The 25,748-nt window shown below is 38.0% G+C and overlaps 1 protein-coding gene across 1 annotated transcript in view; it reads right to left on the reverse strand.

The window, feature by feature from the left end:
• Positions 1–25,748, reverse strand: part of LOC108234188 (furin-like protease kpc-1) — a 237,756-nt gene that overhangs the window by 108,452 nt on the left and 103,556 nt on the right. Inside the window, exons 7-9 of the mRNA XM_017413192.3 lie at positions 3,786–3,823; positions 3,025–3,104; positions 2,332–2,420 (exon numbers count right to left, since the gene is read on the reverse strand). Of these exons, the coding sequence (XP_017268681.2) occupies positions 2,332–2,420; positions 3,025–3,104; positions 3,786–3,823 (207 nt within the window). The remainder of the gene's footprint in view (positions 1–2,331; positions 2,421–3,024; positions 3,105–3,785; positions 3,824–25,748) is intronic.

Genomic DNA, 25,748 nt, shown 5'->3' on the forward strand with positions numbered 1-25,748 from the left:
TTTTCCCCCCCGTTTTTGTTGTCAGTTGTGCTACATGCTTTCTGTGACAAATGATTAAGGTCAGGGATGAAAGATCTCAGAGCAGAGTTCATTGGTCAGAGTTCAACCAGAGGATTCCTCTCATTTTCTCGGCTTCCTGCTCGTGGCACGACTGCAATAAATTAGGTCTGAGATGGAAGATCTATGAGCTGAAACATCATTATTTCAACATAAAGCATGTCTGATATATAATTATATTTAAAAAAATGAAACTAAACTAAAACAAAAGTGTTGTTCAAATCAAAGCAGTGCCTTGTGTATTAAGATCATTCATCAATGTTACAGCCAGCACATGAAAGGCCATTTCTCAAGCCTCTACTGAAAAAAAATAATAATGTTAAATGAGGTCAGTGTTGCTCAGAAGCAGCTGGTCAAAATGTTGTATTCACACAAGCCGAATGCCACATTCACACACAAACTGCATGAATAATCAACATTTATGTCTGATTTATAATCACAACTCTGACTTAGTTTTATTTTTTAAACACTTCATGCACATAATAAAACTTCTAAACTTTCCTAATCTTTTTCATAGCTATTTTTGAAAATCCACTCATATTTCTTGCAAAACTTTAGGATACTCTTGTTCACAGCAAGCCATTTTTTTAAATTTAATTTCTGTTAAAACCAAACACAATGTCAGCTTTTTATTTAACATTAGATGTAATGACAAAATTAAATAGTAAAATGTGGGTTTCTCTTCCTAAAGTCATTTTGACATGAGAAAGTGATTGCTAGTGGACATGACTGTATTTTAAAGGAATCACATATTTTTTACAGTGTGTGTTCCAGTCAATTTGAGTTTAAAGAAGTTTTTGTTGATTTCAGATCAATGTATTATGACACCAAACACAAAGTGAAATTATTTCTGTATTTTATTATATTACCATACAATATGTAGATAATAACAGGAATAATAGTACTGATATATGCTGATATGGTATATAATATATAGAACTGAAAAGAGGTGTGTGCATATGTGCTCACCCCATTTGCTTTGAAACACCAACCATTACTTTCTAAAGCCAAATTTTTAGTTAAATAAGGTCCACCTGTGGGAAATCTGTCAAATGTATGGTACATCTCAAACTATAAAGCAAGAAACATCAAGAGACTCTCCAAACAGTTCAGAGACAAAGTTAGAAGAAGAACAAATCAGTGTTGGCTGTTAAAAAATACACCAAAACCTGAACATCTCTCAGAGCACCATCACTATTAGAAAATAGAGAAATGATGCCACCACAACAACCCTGTCAAGAGAAGGACGTCCACCAAAAGTCACAAAACAGGTGAGAAGGGCATTAGTCAAAGAAACATCCAGAATCCCAAAGACCTTGATGGAGCTGGGCTACTACAGGGATAGGAGGGTCTGTCCACAGGACGACTATAAACTGCTCAGAGCTGAGCTCCTTGGACAAGTGGCAGAAAAAAGAGACTGCTTAAAGGAAGAAAAAAAAGCTGGACTTTTTGGAGTTTCTTCCCCAAACATTTGAAAGAATAAGCTGTGGACAGATGAAACTTAAACTGAACTTTGAGGCCATCGAGGACATCACCATCTCTGGCACAAAAGTAACACTTCTTTATCATGCTGAGAACACCATCTCTACAGCAAATCATGGTGGTGGCAACATCATGCTGTGGGGATGGTCTTCACTGGTAATGACAGGGAAGCTGGTCGGAGCAGAAGGAAAAATTATGATGTCAAATATAGAGAAAATCTTGAGGGAAACCTGTTTGACTCGTCTAGAGATTTGTGTCTGGGACGGAGGTTCCAGGAGAACCAGTTAAAAGTCTTGGAAAGGTCCAGTAAAAGACAAGACTTCAATCCAACTGAGAATCTTTGGATTGACTTAAAGATTGTTGTACACAAGCAGCAGCTGTCTAACCCGAAGAAGCAATTTGATTATGAAGAAAGGGCAAAAAAATTCAGTGGTTGGATAGAATAAGATCATGGAGACGGACATAAAGAGACTCGTTGCTGTAACTGTTGCAAAAGATGGTGACACAAAGTTTTGAGTTTGAGAGGTGAGTTGTTAGCAGGGTTTTTTAATTTTATTGTGTGCCTGTCTAATTTCTTGTTTGTTTTACAATAAAAAAACAATTTAGCATCTTCCAAGTTATAGTCTGAAGATGCCAAAAAATAAATAAAAATCTGCAATCCACTGTAAATTATCATAGCACAACGAGAGGTTCTGACAAAGATTTTGCTACCATGTCATATTGTTGGCTGAAGCAGTGCACCCTCAATGAACTGCCTCTTATTGTCTCATCAGGCTGTGTTGTTTTCCTCACCTCCAATCCTGGCATTGAAGGCGATGCCCACACCGCAGTAGGAGTTGTTGGCCTCCATAGCAACTTCCCCTGCACAATGTGTACCGTGACTGCAACAGAGGGGGGAATAAGATGTTAGCCACACACTGAGAATAAATAGGCAGGGATTAGAGTTTTCTTCTTTCTCTGATGTTCTGACCTGACCACACATGGTAATTACACCAGGACAAATAATTATGTACAGCACATCCTGACTAGCGCACACTAAGATACTGAGAAGTGAGGCTGGGTTATAAGAAAGCTTTCTGCTGGTTTTGAGCTCACACAGTGCATACAATTTCATGTTTCCTAGCTTGATACCAGAGTGAATTTAGAAAAATACAATTGTAAATTTGGTGTGAATATCATGCATTCATATGACAACGCAAAGGATTTGTATCTGCTCTTCTAAAATCTTTATTAAGCATTAGCCTGCTGAGTGTTTCTTTATATTATGTATAAGTAGATTCAGTTTTTCAACAAACTTTTTATAACTTTAAAACTAAATAGAATGTGCGTCTATTTTCAATAGACCGAGTCAAAACTGCCACATTAGTGTCCGAATCTCACTTCAGACAAACCCAGCCAGCTACTTTATAGTTTTGAAGGGGCTAGAATAACTTGGCAAATTGCCTGAAACTCCAGAGAAAACAGCACAAGGACAGGAGTCAGTACCTGTTCTCCTCGTCTCTGACAGGCATGGGATCATGAGACAGACCGTGTGAGGCGTGCAGGTCAAAACTGGCGAGAGCCTCCTGTGAAAGCCAGACAGAAAACAAATGAAGTGGAGTGTAGGACAACGCATCTCTTGACACAAAACACCAGCGTGACATGACAGGAAATGAAGGAATCCCTTGAAAAACTCTTGATACAAGCACTTGAATTAGTCTGTCAACATATTTCCTCTGACTGACGGCAATCACTGTCACTGAGGAGACGCCTCTGTCTGTGCGGCTTGTGTGTGCGCCTCATAAGAGTGAGCAGAGCTGAATGACTTGCCAGTGTATATAGGCATAACGTGAGGAGGAGGATGTCTTGGCAGCACACCGTACAAGAGCAATTATGTATCTCTCTCACTGCAGCCAGGCTTATCCATGCCAGACAATCTGCTCCGACAAAGTACAAGTTGGCCTTCGTGCTTCCAACTGCCTATAGGATTATGGAAGACGAGGCAGGAGCAAACGAAAACTGCCAGGACACATATGCTTAATGGTTATCCAGAGTAACACCAGCCTAACAGCTTTAAATCTCGAGGAAACTTTTATTTTACTGGGTTTTACAGAGCAGAGAAGAAAGACTGATTTGGAAAAGTTTTGGTGCTAGATTACAAAAATCTAAATTTACTTATATTATCAAACAGTAGCAACTGATTGAAATATACTGAAGTATACTGATAATAATCTCTGAAAAACACAACCAATTTGAACTTGACTCACAAAGTTTTTCTCCAGGTCTTTGTTTGTGTGATCCAGACCTTAAAAAAAGGAGAAAATACAAAAAAATTATATATATATTAGATGTGTTAGAACAGATTTAGTTCAGTTTGACAGAGAAGGCTGTAGATAACCGTTGATTATCGCCCGCCGCGGAAAGATAAAGGCAGAGTGATAGTGTTTTTGCCTGTGTCTGTGTGTGGCACTGTCTGTCAACAAAAGATCTAATTAACAAGAAAACAAATTCTAATAAAACTTGCAGAAAGTAATTATTAGATGTATGATTCAATTTTGGAATCAACCTGATTCAAGATGGCTGGCACAGCAAGCTGACCTTAAAATACCTACAACTCAGTCCATTATACAGATATTGACTTAAAGGTTAGTGTGGTAATAGCAGACAGTCATCACTAACACATACTTTGAGAACTAATGCATTGTGCAAGATTATTGTTTAAAATTTGCCAACAGCTATTTGAAACCAAATCTGTCTGTTTGTTAGCAAAGTATCTTATCCATCACTAGACTGATTATAATGAAACGTTCAGGAAATAATCACTGAATGTACCACAACAACTGATTATCCTTCATACCCAACCCAATTCAAGACCTTGGAAAATACAACAATAAAGTGCTACAATTAATGTTCTGCTCATATCAAAATGAATAACCTTAGCAGAAAATAAACCACTTGTTCCACTTCAAAGATCAAAATAAGGAGCAGTTTCTAAATAATCAATATGAACTCTTTTTGTCCTTCGAGGAAGTTATACAAAAGTGGAACCGATCTGCTGTTTGTTTGTTTCAGAAGCCCAACTCGTGCGATGATTCATTTTTATTTTATGTGTGAATTAATCCTGTTCCTGTGTGTGTGCTGGGTTCTGCTGTTATTGATGTAGATAACAGTGACAGTGATGGTACAGGTTACAAACAGCAATGGTAAAGAAAAACAGGTTATTCTGAGCCTCTCCGGCAACAGGTGAGGGGGTGTACGTACGTAATACTGTTCATGTGAAAATATTAAAATAAAAATCTTATTTATTCCAGGCATGAAATTTATTCTGGGTGTCTCTGAGAAGAATCCAGAGACATTTGATGCTCAGGACAATATTTATGAGATTCTTGCCTAATTTCTTCATGTTTTGTGCGTTCTGTAATGCCTAAGTGCACTTGTCATGTTATTTCGTTCTGTGGAGCAGAGCAGTTTCAAGCCATTTGAGCTTGCTATGTGGTAGACAGGTTATTAAAATTTTTGAATTTTGAGTACCCTACTAATTGGTGCAATTAATTTGCCAAAGCGTAGTGCTTTTTTATTTTTTTCAATGTAAGTTTTGTCAGGAATCCTTGCTTTGCTCTGAGGTACTACACACAACTGTTAGATGAGTGACTGAACAAAAGGCTTCAAATGGTCCAAATCCAACCATATTCATGCCACTCTTTTCAAATTCTCATTCTTTTCTCTCACTGTACACCTTTCTTGCATCTTTTCATCCTCTCTTTCTTTCAACATCAGTTGCCTTTCTTTGGCTTGCCCCCCTCCTATCCCCACCCCTCCACTCGCCCCACTCCATCCACCACCACCTCCATCTCCGCTGCAGCGGGGCTCCTGTGGTCTCAGCGAGAGACAAACGAATGAGGGCCCCAGGAGGGCCGCGCCTGCTCCGCCGCACATCACTCACTCTCTCTCAATCACGCACGCACACCGGGACCTGCCCGCCTTTGTCCCATGCAGGCTCTGCCTCGGGTTGCCATGGTAACCCAGGGCAGGTTTCACTCTCGTGGCCTGATTGAGTGGAGCTCAGGCGGGATGGAACCTCGATGACGCCTGCCGTACTGTGCCATGCTGGTTCGCTACTTTCTGAAGTTGAGGTCTGATGCTTTTAGTGTCCTTGTTCACTTCATTTGGAACTGGGCTGCACAAGTTTTCTGTTTAATGTTTTGTACTTTACAGTAAATTTATTGTAATATTTAATCACCTATCAGAAAATTGAGATTCCCCTAACAGCAGGGGTCTGCTACCTTCGCAATCAAAAGAGCCATTTCTGCTCTACCTCCCACTAAATAAAGTCTGTGCAGAACCACAAGACAAACTTGATGTTTGAACCAAAGATAACACCACTCTTATGTGTTACATAAATACTGGAGGAAAATTTATTGAATTTACATTATAAAATTAAAGATCTGCAATAAACTGTTCACATTTATTGGTGTTTTCATGTTGGGACAAAAGATAAAACGAAACTCTTGTGATTTTTTTTTGGGTCAATAGCCCCACTAATTACATTTACAATCTGAACTATAAAAAATATCAGATTTCTGTTTATATTTGTTAAATTAATATTATAAGTAGCCCATTTTGAAATAATAAACCATATGCTTGCACACTAATAAATTATTTGCAAACAAAAATTAAACCAAATTATTGGATATTTTTTTGTGAGTCACTTTCTTCCAATTAATATTGTTTTAATCAAAAGTACACCTTTTCTTTTAATACTTAATGTGTTCGAAATGACTTACCATTTTTTGACTCCTTTTATGTCTCCTTTCAGTTTCTTATAATAATCTATGACATATGACATTTTTCTCCTCAGCATCTTGCCACAAATAAGTTAAAAAATGTTTGATTTTATGGTAGATTTCAGAAAACTACCATATTTTATGGCTAAAAGTTGGATCAGTGGAGTGGCTAACAGGCTAACTGTTTAGCTCCATGTATTATCAGCATCATTCGGCCACATAAATTTTATTCACAAATTTGCATAACATTGGATAAGAAAACTGATGAAACTAGCTTTTTCTATTAAAGTAATGAATATAAATAGTATTTATTTCTCTGTTACTTTTGTTATTTTCTGAGAGCTGCTGCAGAGGGACTAAAAAGTCACATGTGGCCCCAGAGCTGCAAGTCGCAAACTCTGCTATAAACGTTCCTATCCTTCCCCTTAAAACCTTTTCTATGATCCAGTTTTGATTGAATCGTGAAAGTGTCACCATGCTGGAGTGTTTAGACAAACACGTCAACATATGTTGCATGTCCGTGTTTTAGTCTGTGTGCTTTTAGTGTGCTTTTCTAAACATGAGCATATTCTTGGCTTCACTCCAAGCTTCAGTATATACACATGCAAACCTTTGTCAGGTGTTCTTTTGTTTTCTAACTGCACAGGACATACAGCAGTGTACAAAGAAGAAACTGATTTCAATCATATCTTACTGTCCTCACCAATGAGCAAAAATGAGTGAAAAAAAATCCCATTCATTCAGATGTAATGAGTTTAGGTTACTTTTCCTAGTTATTGCATTTTAGCTTTATTGCAACTCTGGTTTGATGTAAGAAGGAAACACAAGTAAGGAGACAGCTCAAGCTGATTTTTTTCCTCTTAAGGAACCAAGAAAAAGAACTCACTGGCCAAATTTTCCTTTAGCCAGGGCCAATTTGGCTTATCGCACCGAACATAAGGCCAAGCAACGATGTTGAGCAGGTTTCAGTCAGTGTACTCTGATTTAAAGTTCGAGATGTATTTAGTCACAAACTCACATATTGCTGTCAGAAAGAAATAAACATCCATCTAATTTATTCCCAAAATCTCGCCACATGTTGCTTTTTAAGGCAATTAAGGCAACTTAATTCCCCCCAAACGTCAACAACAGTAAAATCAGGACACTCTACTCCATCTTGTATCATCTTCTGTCATTATGTTAGTATCTATAACCTGTTAAACTGTTAACAGGTACTGTCTGTACTTTTTTATGACAACAAACATGCAAAAGTAAAAGGCCCTTCTGCAAGAGGCACAAAAGCTCACTAATAAATGTTATACATTTTCCATTTCAGTTAAAAGAAAATCTATTTGATGTACATTCATCTGTGACCTGCCAGTACCCAAAAATGAATATAGAGTCACATCGGGATTTTTAAAAATGACACTAACGTCTACAAGCTTAGAATAAAGGCATCTATGGGAATAAATGCTGAGCTGTCCAGGAGGAAACAAAGTAACGGTCATGGCTTTTAGGGTGGATGATGTGCCCTTTTTCCTGTTTTGATTATGCTTGTTGTATTTACAGTTTGCTTAAAATGTTTGTCTAATCATTGTTTTAGTTATTTAGCGTTTAGAGCCGCTAGTTGATCTTAAGTAGATGTCAACTGATATGAGTTTTTTTTTTCTGGCTGATGCAGAATATATATAAAGAAGAGCATTCTCACTTAAAAAACTAAATTGTGGGCTAGAGTGAGCTGGCTATAGCAGCTGCTGCTGCAATTGATTAAGTACGTACAGGCATGGCTGATTGCTGATTTTTCAAAAAGAAAGCCAAAATAGGTCGATTAAAATTGTTCAACCGAATAATCAGTCTATCGCTAATCTTTAGTTTTGTAGTATTCAGAGTTTTCTTAACTTCTTACTGTAGCTTTCAAGCCATCGTTTCCCTCAGTTCTCCTTTTCCAGCTCTTTACATACCTGTGCTTCATCTGGTAATCACCTTACCTAGTAATTTATACTCCCATTTGTCAGGTTTTATGGTTACCTGTTCACTCTTTATTCATGTTCCTGGCTGCTGCCCTGACTACATGTTGGTTCCTCTCTGTGTGGACTCCTGTTTTTTTGCTTTGCTCCCTAATATGACATTCAAATTCTGCATTTTGAGTCCTTAACATATCACTTTCATCACAATAACAAGAGGGGAGAAATGGATGGAGAAAGACTCATAGCGAACAGAAGAATTATAACTATACAGAACTATAAACTGCACTCATTCTTTTCCCCCCAGACTATGGGTGTGTTGCTATAAGTGTGAGACCCTGACAGAGGGCAAAGACATTTATTGACGTATTACGTCACATCTAGTGTTACGCACACAAAATCAAAATTACATAACCTACATAAATCGAAACCTGAAAAATATAGCCTATTGTTGGATGAGTAATAACATTTTGAAGCAGACTTTTTTAAGTTTTAGTGAGTTTTAGTGAGTTTTAGTAAGTTTTATATTCCCTGTTCTGTTGCAGCTGATTTTTGAACAAGCTGTACTTAAAACTGTTGAACACTAATTTTCTTCTGCTATAAAAAAACCCTAGCTTTTTTCGCATAAACTCAGAAATTAAGAACTGAATTTGAGAAATACCATTCAGATTCAGTCATTTTTAACATGTTATTATCTTACGTTAAGATTTTGATACATTACATATTAATCTGCAAAGTCCAATATTTATTGCAAAAAAGCATGTTTTTATTACAGTCTTTCTGGTGTTTTGTCCAGTTATTTGTATGTTTGAAGACCTAACCCAGATTAATAGGAAACAAAGAAACAAAAGAGGTTCAGATAGTTTTTATATATAACACTGTACACAGAATTGCTATCAATCAGTCAAAAGAAAATCTGAATCTGAGTGCATATATGCATGCTTGAATTGAACTGAGCATAATTCTGTGTATTTAGATTTGGATCGCAACAAGCACAGAAATAGATGGTTTGACACTGGGTCAAATTGAGTGTCAAAACATAGCACCCTTGAGCATTTTCAAGGATGATCTAAGTGGGGAAATGCATTCAGCCAGGTGCATTCACTCAGGTAGTTTCACACTGCCATAAGTACAGCCATAAACACACTCAGACACAGTCCAAGGTCTTCTGAGTGTGAAAGTAAAAAGCCACATCCCACAGTTATATGAAGCACTGTAGGTGGTGGAGCCAATGCAAAACCTTCTATGAATACAAATGCTTTGAACCTGGCTGACCCAGTCGGGATTGTGTGCGTGTGTGCATTTTATTCTCCGCATGTGTGTGAGCATTCAGCGGCAGCAGCTGCGCTCCATCTCTTTGCTCCTACAGCATTCACGCTGGTCCACGGGGTCAAACACACACACAAATCAGACATCGAGATGTGTCGGAGGCCATTTTGAGCCGACGGTGAGTCGTGCCTGAGCCGCTGCAGAGAAAATGAGCCGACATCACATCAGAGGAGGCCCCCGCTACATCTGATCCTCCTCCCGCCCCCCTGTCGGGCTGGCTCTTGCTGCTCAGCCCTCCTCTGTGGAAGTTACTGTACAATAAAACAGCAGAAGTCAACAGGCTGCCAGAGAGACTTGAAGGTGAAGAAGGAGAGAAGGTTAAGGAGGGGGAGGAGGAAGGAGGATGGAAGCCATGCAACACTGTTATCAATATTTCTGTAATGAGGCTGTATGTAGCTGATAATTTTCAGATGCATGCGTGAAAAAGAAAAGTGAGTATATGTATGTGAGAGAGACAAGGGGTGTGAATCACCACCCACCAAGGGTGAGACTTCCTGGCCCTACACCTCGTTCTCATTAATCAGTTCAGTATTTAAAGAGGACTGGACACTTGCCTGTAATTACCTGCCTTTCTCAAGTGTGTGTGTGTGTGTTTTGGGAAGTTTCAAAAGTAAATGGCTGAGAGACATATCTTGGGGAGAAGAAGAGTTTGATGACTGATACAGGATGAGGGCAGAGGCAGCGTGGGTGATGGGAAGCCTGAAGCTGGCAAGTGCACGGAAAAACGGAGGACATGAAAAGGAAGAGAAGGCAAGCTGAGAGACGAGCGGAGAAGGAGGAAGAAGACCGTTAGGAGGTGTGGGAGAGGTGAGAAAAATAAAGAAGGATAAAGAAGATGGAAAAAGGAATAAGCAGATAAAGACACAAGCAGAGCGTAGAGGATGTGGCGATGGAGCAAAGAGATGACTTCTAAAGTGGTGCATCAGTATTCAAGCAGCAACCGTTCAGCCCGCCTCACCCAGCAGCCCTGTCGCCCCAGCGGTCAGCTGTGGTCCTGTGGCGAACTCACAAACGTAGCTTTAGGTTCAAGTCTGAAGCACTCGCTTCAATAGAGATCGACCGTTCAAAGAAAAATCTTTTTTTTTCCCCCTATGGTGTGTGGGCATCAATTCCTCGCTGTTACTTTTCTGTAATTATTTCTGAAATTCATAAGTAAATTCCACTTGCAAGTTGAAACATTTTCTGTCAATCAATAAATGAAAACAACTTGAAAATTTCTCGATCTTTAAAACAAGTGTGAATCAGAACAGAGCCACACACCCACATGCAGAAACGCGGATCCAGGAGCAAAGATATACAGTAAAGAAGCTACATGAAAGCGAGAAAAAAAAACATGCAGGGATCTTATATTACTTAAACTGAATATATAAAAAAAGGTTATTAGCTAAAGAAAACACAGTTTCACAGCTCTGCTCTTACTGTCCACTCAAAGTGTCAAGTTTTAAGTTCAGTTATGACTGCCAGAGATGAGAAGGTAGGAGGAGGAAGGGAGTTTAGGTGCCAAAGTCCACCTCGCTTTACACAAGGAAAAAAAAAGAACATATATCAACACACTTTTTTTTTTTTATTTATTACTGCCTATTCTAATTAAAGCTGTTACACTGTAAGGAGTCAGTTTATCTACAATGCCAAACTGTAGCTTTAGAAGGGATATGAACTGATTTCATCCATGTCTCACACAGAACAAACAAGCTGGTTTGTTAAATCAGTAAAGGTAGAGTCTCAAAGGGTTGCTACTAGATGGTGAACAGCATTCATGAGGGAGTCTGAAGGTCTAGAGACATATGTAAGGTTCCCAACTTCCTCACTTGTGTCACAAAAGTGTGCAGTCCTGCAGCTTGAGTTTTGAACATGTTCAAATAATTTGTGCAACACATTTTCTATAAAACAATCACAGAGTTGTTGTAAGCATCTCCAACCCATCTGGAACCCCGCAGAATTGTGTTGTTGATTTCCCCAACCCATCTCAAGAGCGCAAGATGTATTTTGACACCCGCAAAGGAGCTCTCCTCTCACACAAACATCCAAGGCACATGTCCAGGTCTAAACACCACACTGATGATAAATAATAATTATTGAAAATTTGGTGTAAATCTGCCTGTCTTTAATTCAAAAGTGTACTCAAGATTAAATTATAAATGTGGGGGCGGCTGCAGAGGTGGGTACAAAACGAGCCGAGGTGAGTATGATGTGGGCGGAGGTGGACAACAAGAAAAAAGGCCACAACCAAAAATGCACTTTCACAAGCTGTCCGCATTAAAATAGGCCTTGATTTTCAAAATCTGGCCACCTAAAACGCAAGCTCACAGTTTGCTGGTCGCTTGGTTGCAAAAACTCAAAACACATATAAATAAATGGACAAAACACTGAAAATTCACAAATGTTTTTGCACTTTAGAGTCACAAAAGTTGCAGCTCAGTGAGATATCATCTTAAACACTGTTCAGAGATATGTCACCTGAAAAAGGTCATGCAGATCAGACTGTCACTAAGATTACTGGAGCAAGGTTTCACATTTTGCCACATACGTTGGTACATTTTGAAATTTCTTTTATATGTGTTAAAATGGGAAGAATTGCATAACATAAAAAGTAAAGTCTTGTGACATATGATGTATGTATAATGTTCAAGATGTATTCCTGTTATGTACTGTTCATACGTATTGGGTTAAAGAGTAAAAAAAGTTAAGCGTACTATGATTTAAGCATAATTCATGCTTGTATTTATCGTTGTGTTGTTATGTTCTTATGAGTGAAGTTGCTGTAGTGTATCTGCAGCATTCACCAGCAATATTTTGATGCTATCATTCAATAAACCTGCTCTACTATAGCGTATCACTCTGATCGTTTTGTTTTCTGTCCTCTTCATCTTCAAGTAAGGTCCAAACCAAACCCACGACGACTTACACATCAGTTTCCTTCAGCTACATGTCTGTGGAACGAATGACAAGAAGAAAATGTAGCACAGTAGACAACTGGTACCAAATAAAATGATGTGTAGACACTGTCAGTACTCTTACAATGCCACGTATACTAAAACAACATAATATGTATGCAGCGCCAACCACATGACATCATGAACAGCGTTTTATTTACATGGTACATATGCCAAGAAACAAATTAAAACACCACTGATACGCAGCTCTAACAAGACAGATAAAAAAGACAAGCAATGACAACACCTATTACACATAAAAGTACCATAAGTATGCCACAAATATTTGCATAGTGTAGCATGAGATCCTGTAATGTTATTGTTGGGGCACTGTTAGGTAACATTCATTATTAATTAACATGTGAAGTTCTGTTTATCTGACATTTCAAAGTTGCTACATTCATGCTACAGACATTTTCAACCTGGTGGAGATCACCCTACAAATGCCAGAGTATCAGACACATAAAGAGTCAATGTTATGCTGTTATTTTCTTACAGTCAAGTATTTCAGCATGTCATAGAAACACAAGTCAAATGAAGCCTCTACAATACCAGCCAAAGGTTTTTATGTTGTTGTTTTTATTTGCAATTTTGCTCCTTATGATGCATTTGTGTTTCTCAGATAATATGCTTGTGCTAATTGCTTTCTGCTCGTGTCATTTGATCATAAAAACTAAATCGTAGTCACTCCGAAAATTAAACAACATGGCATGGACACATTTAAGTTGGGATTTTTCCATTTTCTAATAAGTAATACTTTATTTTAATAAAATGAAGGACCTTCCAGGGAAAGTTTTTTTTTTCCTCTCATATCTGACATAGAAGGAATCCCCTCTGTCTCCATAATCATCTCTTAACACACATCAATGATCCTCATGGTTTCCTCCAGCCCTGTCTCCATATATTGCCGATTAAACTACTTTCCAACTCTGGTGTCCTTCTCCGCTTTGTTCTCATTTGACTAATTATATTCACTGAGACCAGTGTTGACAAATTCATTTGGAAATCCATTAGTCCCATGGCGTTGTTTAAACAATGTGCACGTTAATGTCCATTGCTTTAATACTCCTGATTCCTATTCTAATAGCCGTCTGATAAATCAGGTTATCTGCGACACCTTCTACACACCGTGAAGAGTGGAAATTAGAGCATTATTAACTATCTGTGGTGCTCTGTCGTGTCCGGGTGTGTTAGGAAGAGGAGAGGAGATGACAGAGGAGAAGAGAGAGAGAGAAAAGTACACTAATAGTGAGAGAACAGAGACACTGGAGAGAGGGATGAGTTCAAGAAGACCAGAGGGGAAAACATAAAGAAATAATAAGGAACATGAAGAGCGACAGGACTAAGGGATGGTAAATGTAAATGAGGCTAAGTTAAACATTAAAGAGGGAGAAGTGAAGACACGATGTAAAACATAAGGAAGAGAACAAGTCAAGAATCAATTTAAAGGCTCTGTTCATTTGAACCCACTTAGAGCCTTATGATAAAAGATAATACACAAACCTAAAATATAAAAAGGCCTAAAAAGGACGCAGAAGCATTTGCATTGAGTGCATTCAGCAGGGACTGTGCATTTATATGAGTTTACCAGCTGTATGTTTTAGTCTTTTATTTTAAAAGGTAATTTTAAATACCTTGTTGCCCTCTCACTGACACAATGATGATGAGTGCCTATTAAATACAAACATATAATTGATCAATCAAACCAAACCATGTATCTTTTAGATCCAAATCATAAAGCACTTTAAAACATCAGCTGGACCAAAGTGCTGTACAGAACTAAAATAAAAGACATAACAGCAGTCAGAAGGCATAAAAAATAGTCACAAACTAAACAAACAATGTCAAGCAAACTGTAGAGGATTAATATTAACTAATGTGGAAAGTGAAATTTTACTGTAAAACGCAAATAGCTGCAGAATTTCTTAATATGTGAATGTTATCTAATTATTCAAGGTTTTTTTAGTGGCACTGCAAGAAAATATGTATCAACCTGAACAATAAAGTCATATCAAAACAAAGATTTTGGTCACACCATTTCTTACAGTTCCACTTACCTGTGTGCTGAGAAAACGTCTTCCACATTATAAACACTGTTTAAATATTGTTCCATTATAAACTTTGTGCTTCGTGTTAAATGTTATAAGGATTTTTGCAATCAAGTTACACATTTGATAGAGTAATAGTTGTTTGTGTGAAACACAGTGACCACTCAGTCTATGCAGTCATGTAGATTAAAAGAAGCATCAAATCAAAAGGTTTTGCCCTGAGGATTTATTTGAAATCCTTTTAGCTTTATGGTAGTTTAATAAATGCTACTTCATGACCTAAAATCAATTACATATAAATTGTAGTATTTCTGCTTTCTTTCCCACAAAGTTGACCACATGTTGTTTGTTTGTTGGGGTTGTTTATCATTTTAAAAACCGGATTATCAAAATTGGCTCAACAGAATGCCCAAAATATTAACTACACGTACCTCAGCTCACATTTCATTGCCTCCCCACTTTCTAAATGTTGACTGGATCAACTTCATCATCTAAAATGTGTCAAATTTTCTATCCTCTTGAACCTTCGTTTTCTTCAGCTCAATCTTCGCTGCCGCTCCTTCTCTTCCTTTCAGCATTCAAAGGGTGCAGAGAAGAAGCCTGGTGGTGTCAGTGTCCCTGACTGTGGTGCCTGGTGGAGTGTGTGGATTAAACACATAGGCCTGATTAGCTGCATGTATTCTCACCACCATCGCTGCAATCACAACCGCAGGGCTTCAAGGGCAACGCCAGTGATCAACTCCACACATTATTCACCGACCCACACAGAAAAACAGCTAACACACACACTCGGCGCTCAGCACTTCTGCTGAAAGTATTTGATGTGCGTGCCATCATACCCCTGTTGAGTCGCCCATCGTGGCACAGTCCTCTTAATTAAGAGGAGTGTGTGGGTATGTGTGAGTTCTGGGGGTGGAGCAGCTGGCAGGAGGCAGTGGGGCCAGAAAACATCTGCAGAAGGCTTCAGTGTTAGCTCACCTGCACACACACACATACCTGAAAAACATTAATGGGCACCTATACACACATTCTCTGAGCACACACTGTCACCAGTTGGGGACGCACATTCATGAGTATAGAAACAGAGGAACACACTTGCACTCACACACACACAGAGCCATTCAACACTGCCAACGCCACCGCCGCCATACCAGTGGGACTGTCACCATAGCAACCCAGGACCGGTCATGTCACAGTGGTTTAGTAAGATGGGTGACAGCGCGGGAGAGTGAGAGATGGGCAGGCGATAAAAAGAGCAAAAGACAAAGACAGAGTGGGGGGGGTGCATTAAAACGAGTCTCGTCAATGCTCAGCTTTGCTCCTGTTCTGAAACAAAAGAGTGAAGATGGAGCTGAGGAGAGACAGACGGATGTCTCAGCCAAGCAGCTCTGAATGTGAAGAGGTCAGCAGCTTAACGGACCTCACAAATCTCTCCAGTCTCTGTTTTACACTAAGTCAGAAGGAGCTGTGTGATTGTGTAACACAGACACAAAAACACACACGTGATGTCATGATGATGGTAGAAGATGCAGGAGAGGAAGGAGGAACAGGGAATTTGTCCTTGCTTCGGGGTAAAGGTTAAAGTCGGGTGTTAAGGATTAAAGCACAATATCAGCCTTAGAAAGTTCCCATAATCCCCACTGTTATCTTTTTCAGACCTTGTAAAGACTTTTACCTTTCTTTTTGACCTTAATCTCTTTTATTTTAAAGTCAATAAAATCGTTGTTGACTCAAATAAAAAATATATCTGTACATTTAAAAGCCTCTTTAGACAAAAACGTACATTTGTCTTCCAGTTTTCACATTACCTACTGCATCAAAACAAAAAAGTTTTTAAAGTGTTTCAATTTTGGAAGAATAACATTAAATATAAAATGAATAAAATAAATTATATAATTTGTAGAAGAAAAACAGTTTGTTGTGGAAAAGGTTTTTATAGCTGCTATGGAGTGAAGAGTATTAATAAAAGAAAGTGCACGACACACTAGTGAAGAGAAAAAGGACAGAAGTTTGAGTTTGGACTATCAACTGTTTGCTTTAGTTATAACACTCAATAAGTCAATAAAACTTTTGTAAAACTAACTAAAATACATTAATTCAATTTGCATGGATGTTATTATTTTTGTTTTACAAGAGAAACCTTTGCTACCATCTGTACTTTTTATATTATCACAGCAACAAATGACCCACACTTAAACAATTTGGTAACAGCTTGCTATAAAAACATTTTTGCACTTGATGCCCAGAGATGCCAACAGGTTATGTATATTTATGCAGGAAACAGTCTCTTTTAATTGTCCAAAAGGTTTCTTATGTCTGAGCAGAATCTGCCCCTGCATATCAGGTTTTTCCACATTTCACAGAGATACACAAAGTCACTTTTATAGGCCAAAATTTATCATCTGTAGTAGTTTTTTATGTACTGATATGTAGATGTGTACATTCAGACTGTGACTTTAAAGGAGCTGATGTGTACATGCATTGTATTAGTTGCAGGGAATTTTCTAAAAAGATAGATAGATAGATAGATAGATAGATAGATAGATAGATAGATAGATAGATAGATAGATAGATAGATAGATAGATAGATAGATAGATAGATAGAATGTGAGTTTCTTTTTCCCTTTAATTTCCATGTTGTAAAATAGGATTATGGTACCTGCAGTGAACAAATTGCAGTGTGATGGATATCGTGTTAGATTTTATGTGTGAAGAGAAAAAAAGGCGTACATGTTTACAACTTCCAAATCCTTTTTCTCAGTGCCTTTAATTTCAATTTTACACATACTTCTGTTTGTTTAATTTCACCACCACTGTTTTAGCTTTGTTTGTTTTTTTCAGTAATACCTTGATATAAATAACTAAGCTGTTTTTAAAATCTAAAAAAAAAAATAAAAAATTGCCAAGGCACATATGTTGTTTTGTATTATTATGTATGAATGGATCAGTCAAAGCTGAGCCGATCAGAAAAATCATTAGAAAATGACTCTAATGGTGAAGCACGAAGGAGGTGTGAAAGATATTAGTGAAACTTTATTTAATTTTTTGTCATTTTAGGTACAGAAGTAGCATCAATCAGCTACATTTTCTGAAACAGAAAGTGAATAATATGTTACACTTTATAATCATCTTACCACTTATTATTCTTAAAAACAAAAAAAATGGCAATTTTCTGGGAGTTTTTCATAGTAAAAATAAAATAAAAGTCAAGATGAACAGCTGCTTTGTGGCCACGATTGCTTACAGTAGTAACATCAGGTTATCACTTTGCTACACCAACTAAAGCGTCATGCCAAAAATATTAAGGGAGACAGGAAAACCCAGACTAAAGCATCTCACCTTTCACCTTACTGCCCTGAAGGGCTGAGATTCCAGCGACAGCTCTGCCCTTCTGTCCGCTGAGGCTTCATCTACAATTTTTTTATAAAAGGAGGCTGCTGTCTGCTTTGGCCGTAGAACTTTGCTTCAGCTCAGAAACCACGCAACAAATCCCACTGCTGCCACAATTTGTTGTGGCAGAAATCTAATTACCATAAATAATGTTGAACATAAAATCTTAGGGATGAAAAAATTCCAAACAGCAAAATATGTCTACCATAAGATAGAATAAAGTATTTATTCAAGTTACCAGAGTTTATTGGAGGTACAAGGACAGCAGCCTCATCATGACCTGGAAGGCCGTATCAGTGGCAGAGCTATTTGACTTGACAACAGGATGTGATGCTTTCCATCACTTAAAGATGGTACACATACATGATTAAATACATCATAGAAAACTTAGCTTGTAGTTGTTGATACTTCTTAATCAAAATTAACTTTATTGTAGTAAAACTCAAAACTTCTATCATCCATATATCAGAAACGTGTGTTGTTGCTTTGAAAGGGTTTAAACTGGATTAAAAATTTATACTAAAAAGGCTGATTTGAAGTAAAGCTCTTTGGCTTCTACAGGAAATAGCCAATTTGCATCATTATGACTCCATGTGTCTGTAACTGTACACGAATTGGGAGGTGGTGCAACAAAGAGACAAACACACATACACAAAAACGTGAACCACTGCTACAAGCTACAGTTGTTGTGGTTTATGCATGTGTGTAAGAGAGATGTAGTGTGGTATGAGATTTATGTATATTTGTTAATCAATATTTGTGCAACTTGACCTGTTCTATACTGTATTGATCTGTAGCCAGAGCACAGAGTATACATATTTGACTTTTGACCCCAACAGCACCATAAAAACCCACTACAATAAACAATGTGTCCCTCTGCCTCACTGATTGAATGAGCAGCTACTGAACTGGAACAGAAAGGTACATCAGAACTGCTTGATGTTTATGAGCTCATTAAGGACACTTCAAATGACCTCTTAATATAGATGAGAAAAAATGCTTTGTTTCTTAGTAAAATTATCTTGTTTTAAAGAAAACTGTGATAAAACTTGTATTTTTGTATGTATGTATTTCTATTTTAAAAGAATAGCACCTGAAGTGCGTGTGTGTGTATATATATATTTTATATGTTTCCAAAAGCCCAAACACACCCAGTTTCAGTCAGAATTATCCCACACAAAATTTTATTCCATTTCACTGTTGTTAAGCCTCCCAATTTACAAATACATTTATTTATTTAAATCAGTTTCCCCTTCTGATCTTGGGTAAATTTATTTTCTTAATGACAGAAAGTTTATTGTTAGCTGTTGGACACTGTTGTGCCTCAAGTGGAAGAAAACCCCAGAATCAGATAGAGACTGTCATGGTTTGTGGAAGGAAGGACCCAAGAATGCAGATTAGCATGTGGAGCTCAAATGGAAACTTACAAAATTTCAATAATCAAAAAACAAAAGAGCTGACGTGGCAGCAGAAAACACAAAGTAGGCCAAATGAAACTGGGGGAACATGGAGAGAACTCAGACAAGGCATGAAGCCACATTTCCAAACTGCAGGTGAATGAAGGCTGAGGGAATGAAAAGGCTAGGACTGAGGAGGTAAGTGGCTGCAGCTGAAACTAATAGGAATGGAGAACAGGTGTGAGTGGGAGGAACGGGACTGAGGGGCAGGGGCTGACTGTGGAAAAGTACTGAAGGTGATGAAACACAAGGAAAATAACATAAGTAAGCATCCCAAAAAGTAAACAAGTGAAATGAACCCAAAACACAAAAAGCTACCCCTCCATCACTACCACCAAAAAAAAAGAAATAAAGAAAAAGAAATAAATACAGATCCTGACAGAGCTAACTGAATGGTATAGTGAGATCCTCAAACTGGCTCTGCTGGGGTTCTGGAGGAGCTTTGAGAAGATGATAAAACTTGAGTATCTAGAGGAAGTATAAGGAAATGACAGTTTCTGGCTTGGTCTCTGGTTTCAAGCCACCCACCCTTTTCTCTGGGGCTTTTGTTTAGGGTGCATTCTCTTTTTTTCTGGGAAAGTTATGTCTCTGTTCCCCGTCCAATGAGAGATTACTTGTTCCGATACAGGTCGTCCAGCTGCTTGAATCAGACACTGGGCTCAACTACCCATTAAATGTGCCTCTGTATGTCCCTGACTGCCTCAATCCTAAAGTGACGGGTCCTTCTCGGAGGGTTTGACGATGAGACACATTTGGAGGTTTGGTGTTAAGCACAATGTACCAGCAGATCAAGGTCGGCTCCAATCTAAAAACTCAGCTCTTAATGCAATGCGATGATCTCTTGCTCTAACCAATGCCTGAGCTTACAATCTACATAGCCAACTATGTGTATTATTACTATGCTAAAAGCACATAGCTTTACAAAATACACAGCAAATTGGAAGCTCACAGAGACTGGGAGAACATGTAAACTTCACATAGAAAGGCCTGGCGGGATTTTAAACCCAGAATCTTTTTGTTTGAACCAGCTGCTTCACCGTGAACTCCCACATGTGGTGTTCTTTTAAAGCCAAGCACTCAATTAAACAATACTTCAGTCAAGCCTTCGCATTTATGTTGAAGGACATAGACATGAGGGAAGACCTGTGCTGGAGGAAAAATGAGTCACAAAGTAACTCGCTGTTGTAATCATGTTACATTTATAATTCTACCATTTTACTGAACATGTTAAACATGTCCTGTACAGAGACGGTGCACAACATCAATTGCAAAGGTGTGATGTCCACAGCCTCTGACCAAGACAGCACAATGATATGAATTGTTGACACAGGAACCGCATCAACAAGAACCAGCATGTCTTATTGTTTCTCAATGCAAAACAGTGAGTTTGCAGCCCAATTGCAATCATTTAATTGTGAAGAGAGTTGCAAAAAGCAAGCTGTAGCTCTTTACTAAGGAGCAAGAAACTGCATAAGTGACTTGCTGAGATGAATATGACAACGTAAACTACTTGCCTGAATGTGTGGAAATTTGCCGGAGGAAAATCTGTTTTGTTGCTTTAACTAAACCAGCACAGTTAGACCAAGGAAAAAGCCCTACACTATAATTAATTTAGGGGCTCTTACTTCGAAAATCATAATAAGGACATAATTATTGTGCGTTCATGCATGTTTGTGTGTGTGAGTAATACGGTAATGACAACATGCTCTGGTTCCAGCCAAATTCAGCATTAATGATGGACTGAAATCAGCTCTTGCTGTGGGATCAAATACTCCGTCTGTTAAATAATGTAGCACACGGGGCTGATGACAGTCCCATATGGAGCAGAGAGGGAGCTGATGGAAGCCTAACGTATAGCAGGTACTCTAAGTATGTCAGCAACCACTGTTTAACACTTTGCAACTAGTGGAAGGATCACTGCCAGAAGTACATGTGTGTGTGCATGTGCATGTGCGTGTGTGTGTGTGTGTGTGTGTGTGATAGCACATATGAATGCACTTGTGTGTTGTGTTTATGAGTTTACGATCATGTTGGCAATGTGTGTCACTCATCAATAATGTAGAACGCCTGGTTCTCCCTCTTCAAAGCTTGTGACGCTCCAGTGTTCCACATAATTAACTCTCTATCAAGCATGCACACACGCACACACACACACGAGGATTCAGCAGACAAATATACATTTATAAATGAGCTCAACTTTTGGAAAGCCTGCAGAAAATTTAAACAAAAAACTCCCAAAGATCATATTTAAATTTTATTACCATCTATATATGACTCTGAAAAACAATTTCAATTTTAATCCCTCTTTGACAGAAAAATCATTTACGTTAAATAGTCACACGCCCATATAATCAGCAAAAAGATATCTGAACACAAACTTGAGCAAAATCTATGGCACATTAATTTAATTTTTTTACATGTGTATTTAGAAAATTTGTTTATGAATTTATTAAACAACATATTTTTAAGATATTTGCCATTTGAAATCAGAAAAATGTTTTTTATGGAAGTTTTGTGAAAAGAGAATTATGTGGATTTGGAATCAAGGACTACATGCAAAGCATTACACTGAAAACATCTATCTTTATAGGGTTGAGAAGTAGGAATTTGTAAAAATGCTATGTTTAAACCCTTTGACTAGTATGCTGAAAAAAACACACGAGGCCTACTCTCTGTAAAAACGATTCCCACATTCCTTCTCACAGATGCCTGATGTAAAGTAACACTACTGGGAATATAACAACTGCACTGATATGAAGAGAAACATCTTAGATGTATTTGCAAAAATGCATCAGAAAATAAAAATTAAAAAAAGTTTGTTTTTCTTTCGGATTTATCATCATCATCATTTGTGAAACGTGTGCCTGTAATAGCAAGTCGGTGCACCAACACTAATTGAAACTAACCAGAGAACTTCAAACTTTTGCATCACAATTCGATCTCATCTATTCAAATAGTGTTATCCACAGTACTGACTCGTTTGCACCTAATTGTGGTTCACAGAACACATTAAAACAAGGTGTGATGGCATTGCAGACAAGCTGTTTTACTTTTAATTTTTGACATTTTTACTGAGTTTTACAGATAGAAAAACCAATCAACATGATCACTTTTTAGAAAAACCAAGATAAAAAAATAAATAAAAAATAAATACAAATAATTAAGATAACCAAACAAGAAAAACAAATGTCACTTTGAAGGCATATTTTGGCCATTTTGAAGTCTGTGAAAAGTTATGAACAATTATTATCTTACTTGTCTTAGTTAGCTTTTTGTAAGAGTTGTAGTTTGGAAAAATAGACTTTAGATCAAACAGGACTGATGAACCAACAGCTAGTTTGAATGTGGTCAAAACAAAAATCTCCAATCTCCAAATGTCCATGTACATGTAAAAGCTAACTCATAAACTTGTACCTAACTGTTTCCCATTTCATGGTTCTTCCTGCAAAGATATGGTACTCCTGCTGGAGGTCCGACAGCTATGTGCTGCTATTTGTGCTTGCAAGTAATCACAGAACTCTACATCAATAACCATGTAATGCAAATCTGATGGCCGTGTCAAGATAAATAATAAAATAGCTTTTGCATAAACAGCTATGAAAATGTTGAGACTAGATTTGTTTTAAGGCAGCAGCATCAATCCACTTTGAAAGTGGTTGTTTAAAGATAGCAATCCACTTTGGTCCTAGCTGGTTTCAGGGTACTATATTAGTACACTTGACCATAGCTGTTAGCTCATCAGTTCTGTCAGATTTAAACCTCAAGTTTTCCAAACTGAGGTCTGTCAAAAATATTAATCGTTCATAACCTTTCCACATTAGCCCACCTCAAAAATGAATAGAATATCCCCTTTCATTTTTCTGAGTCTTGTTGGATTTTTGTCTTTTGTGTGCTTATGAAACGGATTTAAAGAGTCAGAATTTCTGGACTGTGAGGATCTATTTTCTGACAACAGCAAGCTTTGAAATTGTGGCTCAGCGAGGAGATGTGTAAAATACCACAGACAGACATGAAGACACACATCTGCACACAAACATACATAAGAAGTGAGTGGTGTTGATGCCAGCTTGGAGTGATGGTAATATCACAGGCTGGAGGAGCTGCTAATGAACAGTGCGAATGGGAAGAAAGGCTCCAGCTCAATCCACTAATTGCCTTAAAAGCTTTTCGTACAATTTACCCTGTCAACAGAGATGGTGGTAGTGGGATGTGTGTGTGTGTGTGTGGTGTGTGTGTATGTGTGTGTGTGTGTGTGTGTGTGTGTGTGTGTGTGTGTGTGTGTGTGTGTGTTTGGGGGAGGGGGGATAAGAAAAAGAGATAATTTAAGAAAACATATTGTAAGAAAGCAAGAAGAAAAAAAATGCAGAATGGTTTTACACCTACGCAGGTCCAATCAAACATAGTCTCTCTCATATACCAAGACGTCTGATTTAGCTGAAGCCATTTCAAACTACAACCAGACATTTCACACACCCCAAAAGAGACATACACACACACACACAACCAATGACTGTTCATTCCAACACTTGCTTTATATAGCATAAAGCCTGATCTTCCACACAGAAACACACTCACTAAAGAGCTCTGCAGCTGAACTCAGTCCTCATTAAAGTAAAAAGCCTGCTGAGTATTTTAGGCAACATTAAGGCAACAACAGATTCAGAAATACAGGCACCTGTCCTCTGCGCTCTCCACCACAGCTCCCTGGCCTGTTGTTCAAAACACACAGCTCAAGGACCAGAGTGGCGAACTGGACTCTGCAGTACAGACTTCTCTGAGGCAGGGACTCCATTCAAACTCGAAGCAAACAGCAGACGGTCTGCACTAAAGAACACAGCCAAAGAAGGAAAATATAGTGTAAAATAACTGTGCAAAATTTAGTTTTCCATTTAGATAGCTCAACCAACAGGCCATTATATGAATCAAACATTTTGTTACGGTTCACACCTGAATCCATTTCATTTTTAGAAATACAATGATCAGACCTTCATCAGTAAAAGAAACCAAAGCTGATTCTTTGCACAGAAGTGCTGAACACTGATTGCTGTTTTATATCAACTGCTGAGCAACTTTTTACTCAACTCACAAAAAGCAAACTGGAAACTGAAACAAATTGTTCCAAAATCTCTAGATTTTACATTAATCTTGAGGTTTATTAGTAAAACCAAATTATTGCAATTTCTTTTGAACACATTAAGCAATTTGTGGAAAAATGTTTAAAACATTACATCATTTTTTTTAAGTAAAAGTAAATAAAGCGCTCTGGTTTAGGCCTGTAGAATGTCAAATTTACTAACTCTGTACTGTACTAAGACAAAATCTGAATAAAATAAAATAAAACAGATTATCTTTGCTTTGTTCATGATAGCTTTAGCAAAGCAAGACACTAAAAGATATGAAGATAGGTTCTGGAAAATTGCAATGAGAACCTAAGATTTTGCAAAATTTTGATGAGCATAAAAAGTTGATATTAGTTTGTTGTTGTTTTCCTTTCTGCAGGGGATGCCACAGCGAGCGAACTAGCACAAAAGATTTGGAAACTTTTTTTTGCCAGATGCTTCCCCTGATTTAACCTGGGCTCAAACCTGCAGCTTCAGAATGACATAAAAGCTGTTATTAGGTGAGAAATGATAATGAAATATTAGCACTTTAACTGTCACAAATGTGGACTGTAAGTAATTAATATAAATATTCAAATAATTCAATAATGAAAAAACACATTGGTCTCAGAACTGAATGTATTTGTAGAATACCACACCATGGCATCAAAATGTGTTCAGAACATTATAATTAGTGATGAGCTGTAAGCATGTTGAATAAGTTCAACAAATCCATCCATCTATTCATCTTCTTTACCCACTTTTTCTTTCTGGGTCATGAGGAGCTGGTGACTATCTCTAGCAGTCAGTATGCAGAAGGCAGGGAACACACCTAGGAACCATTTAGAGCTACCAATGAACCTAACGTGCATGTTTTTGGTCTGTGGTAGGAAACTGGAAAATTACCTAAAGTAAATCCATGCATGCATGAGAAGAACATGCAAACTCCTCCCAGAAAGACCGGGAGGTGATCCTACAACCTTCTTGCTGTGAGGTGACAGCTTTACTTCTCTGCCATGCCACCCCCCACCAGGGGCGGAAATTAGCACCCGCCACCGGCCAAATGCGGGTAAATATTTGAAGTGGCGGGTAAATCTGATCAACACACGCCACTGTGGCGGGTTGGCAATTTGAACAGAAAAGGTGTTATTTGTCCTCCTGACATATAGGGGGCAGTAATGTGCTCGAGTTGCTGCTGTTACGTCGAGCCGCGTTCCCCCATCAGATACGGTTCCCCCTGCGTCTCC

Source organism: Kryptolebias marmoratus, linkage group LG16, assembly GCF_001649575.2.
Source record: "Kryptolebias marmoratus isolate JLee-2015 linkage group LG16, ASM164957v2, whole genome shotgun sequence".
NCBI classification, from domain to species: domain Eukaryota; kingdom Metazoa; phylum Chordata; class Actinopteri; order Cyprinodontiformes; family Rivulidae; genus Kryptolebias; species Kryptolebias marmoratus.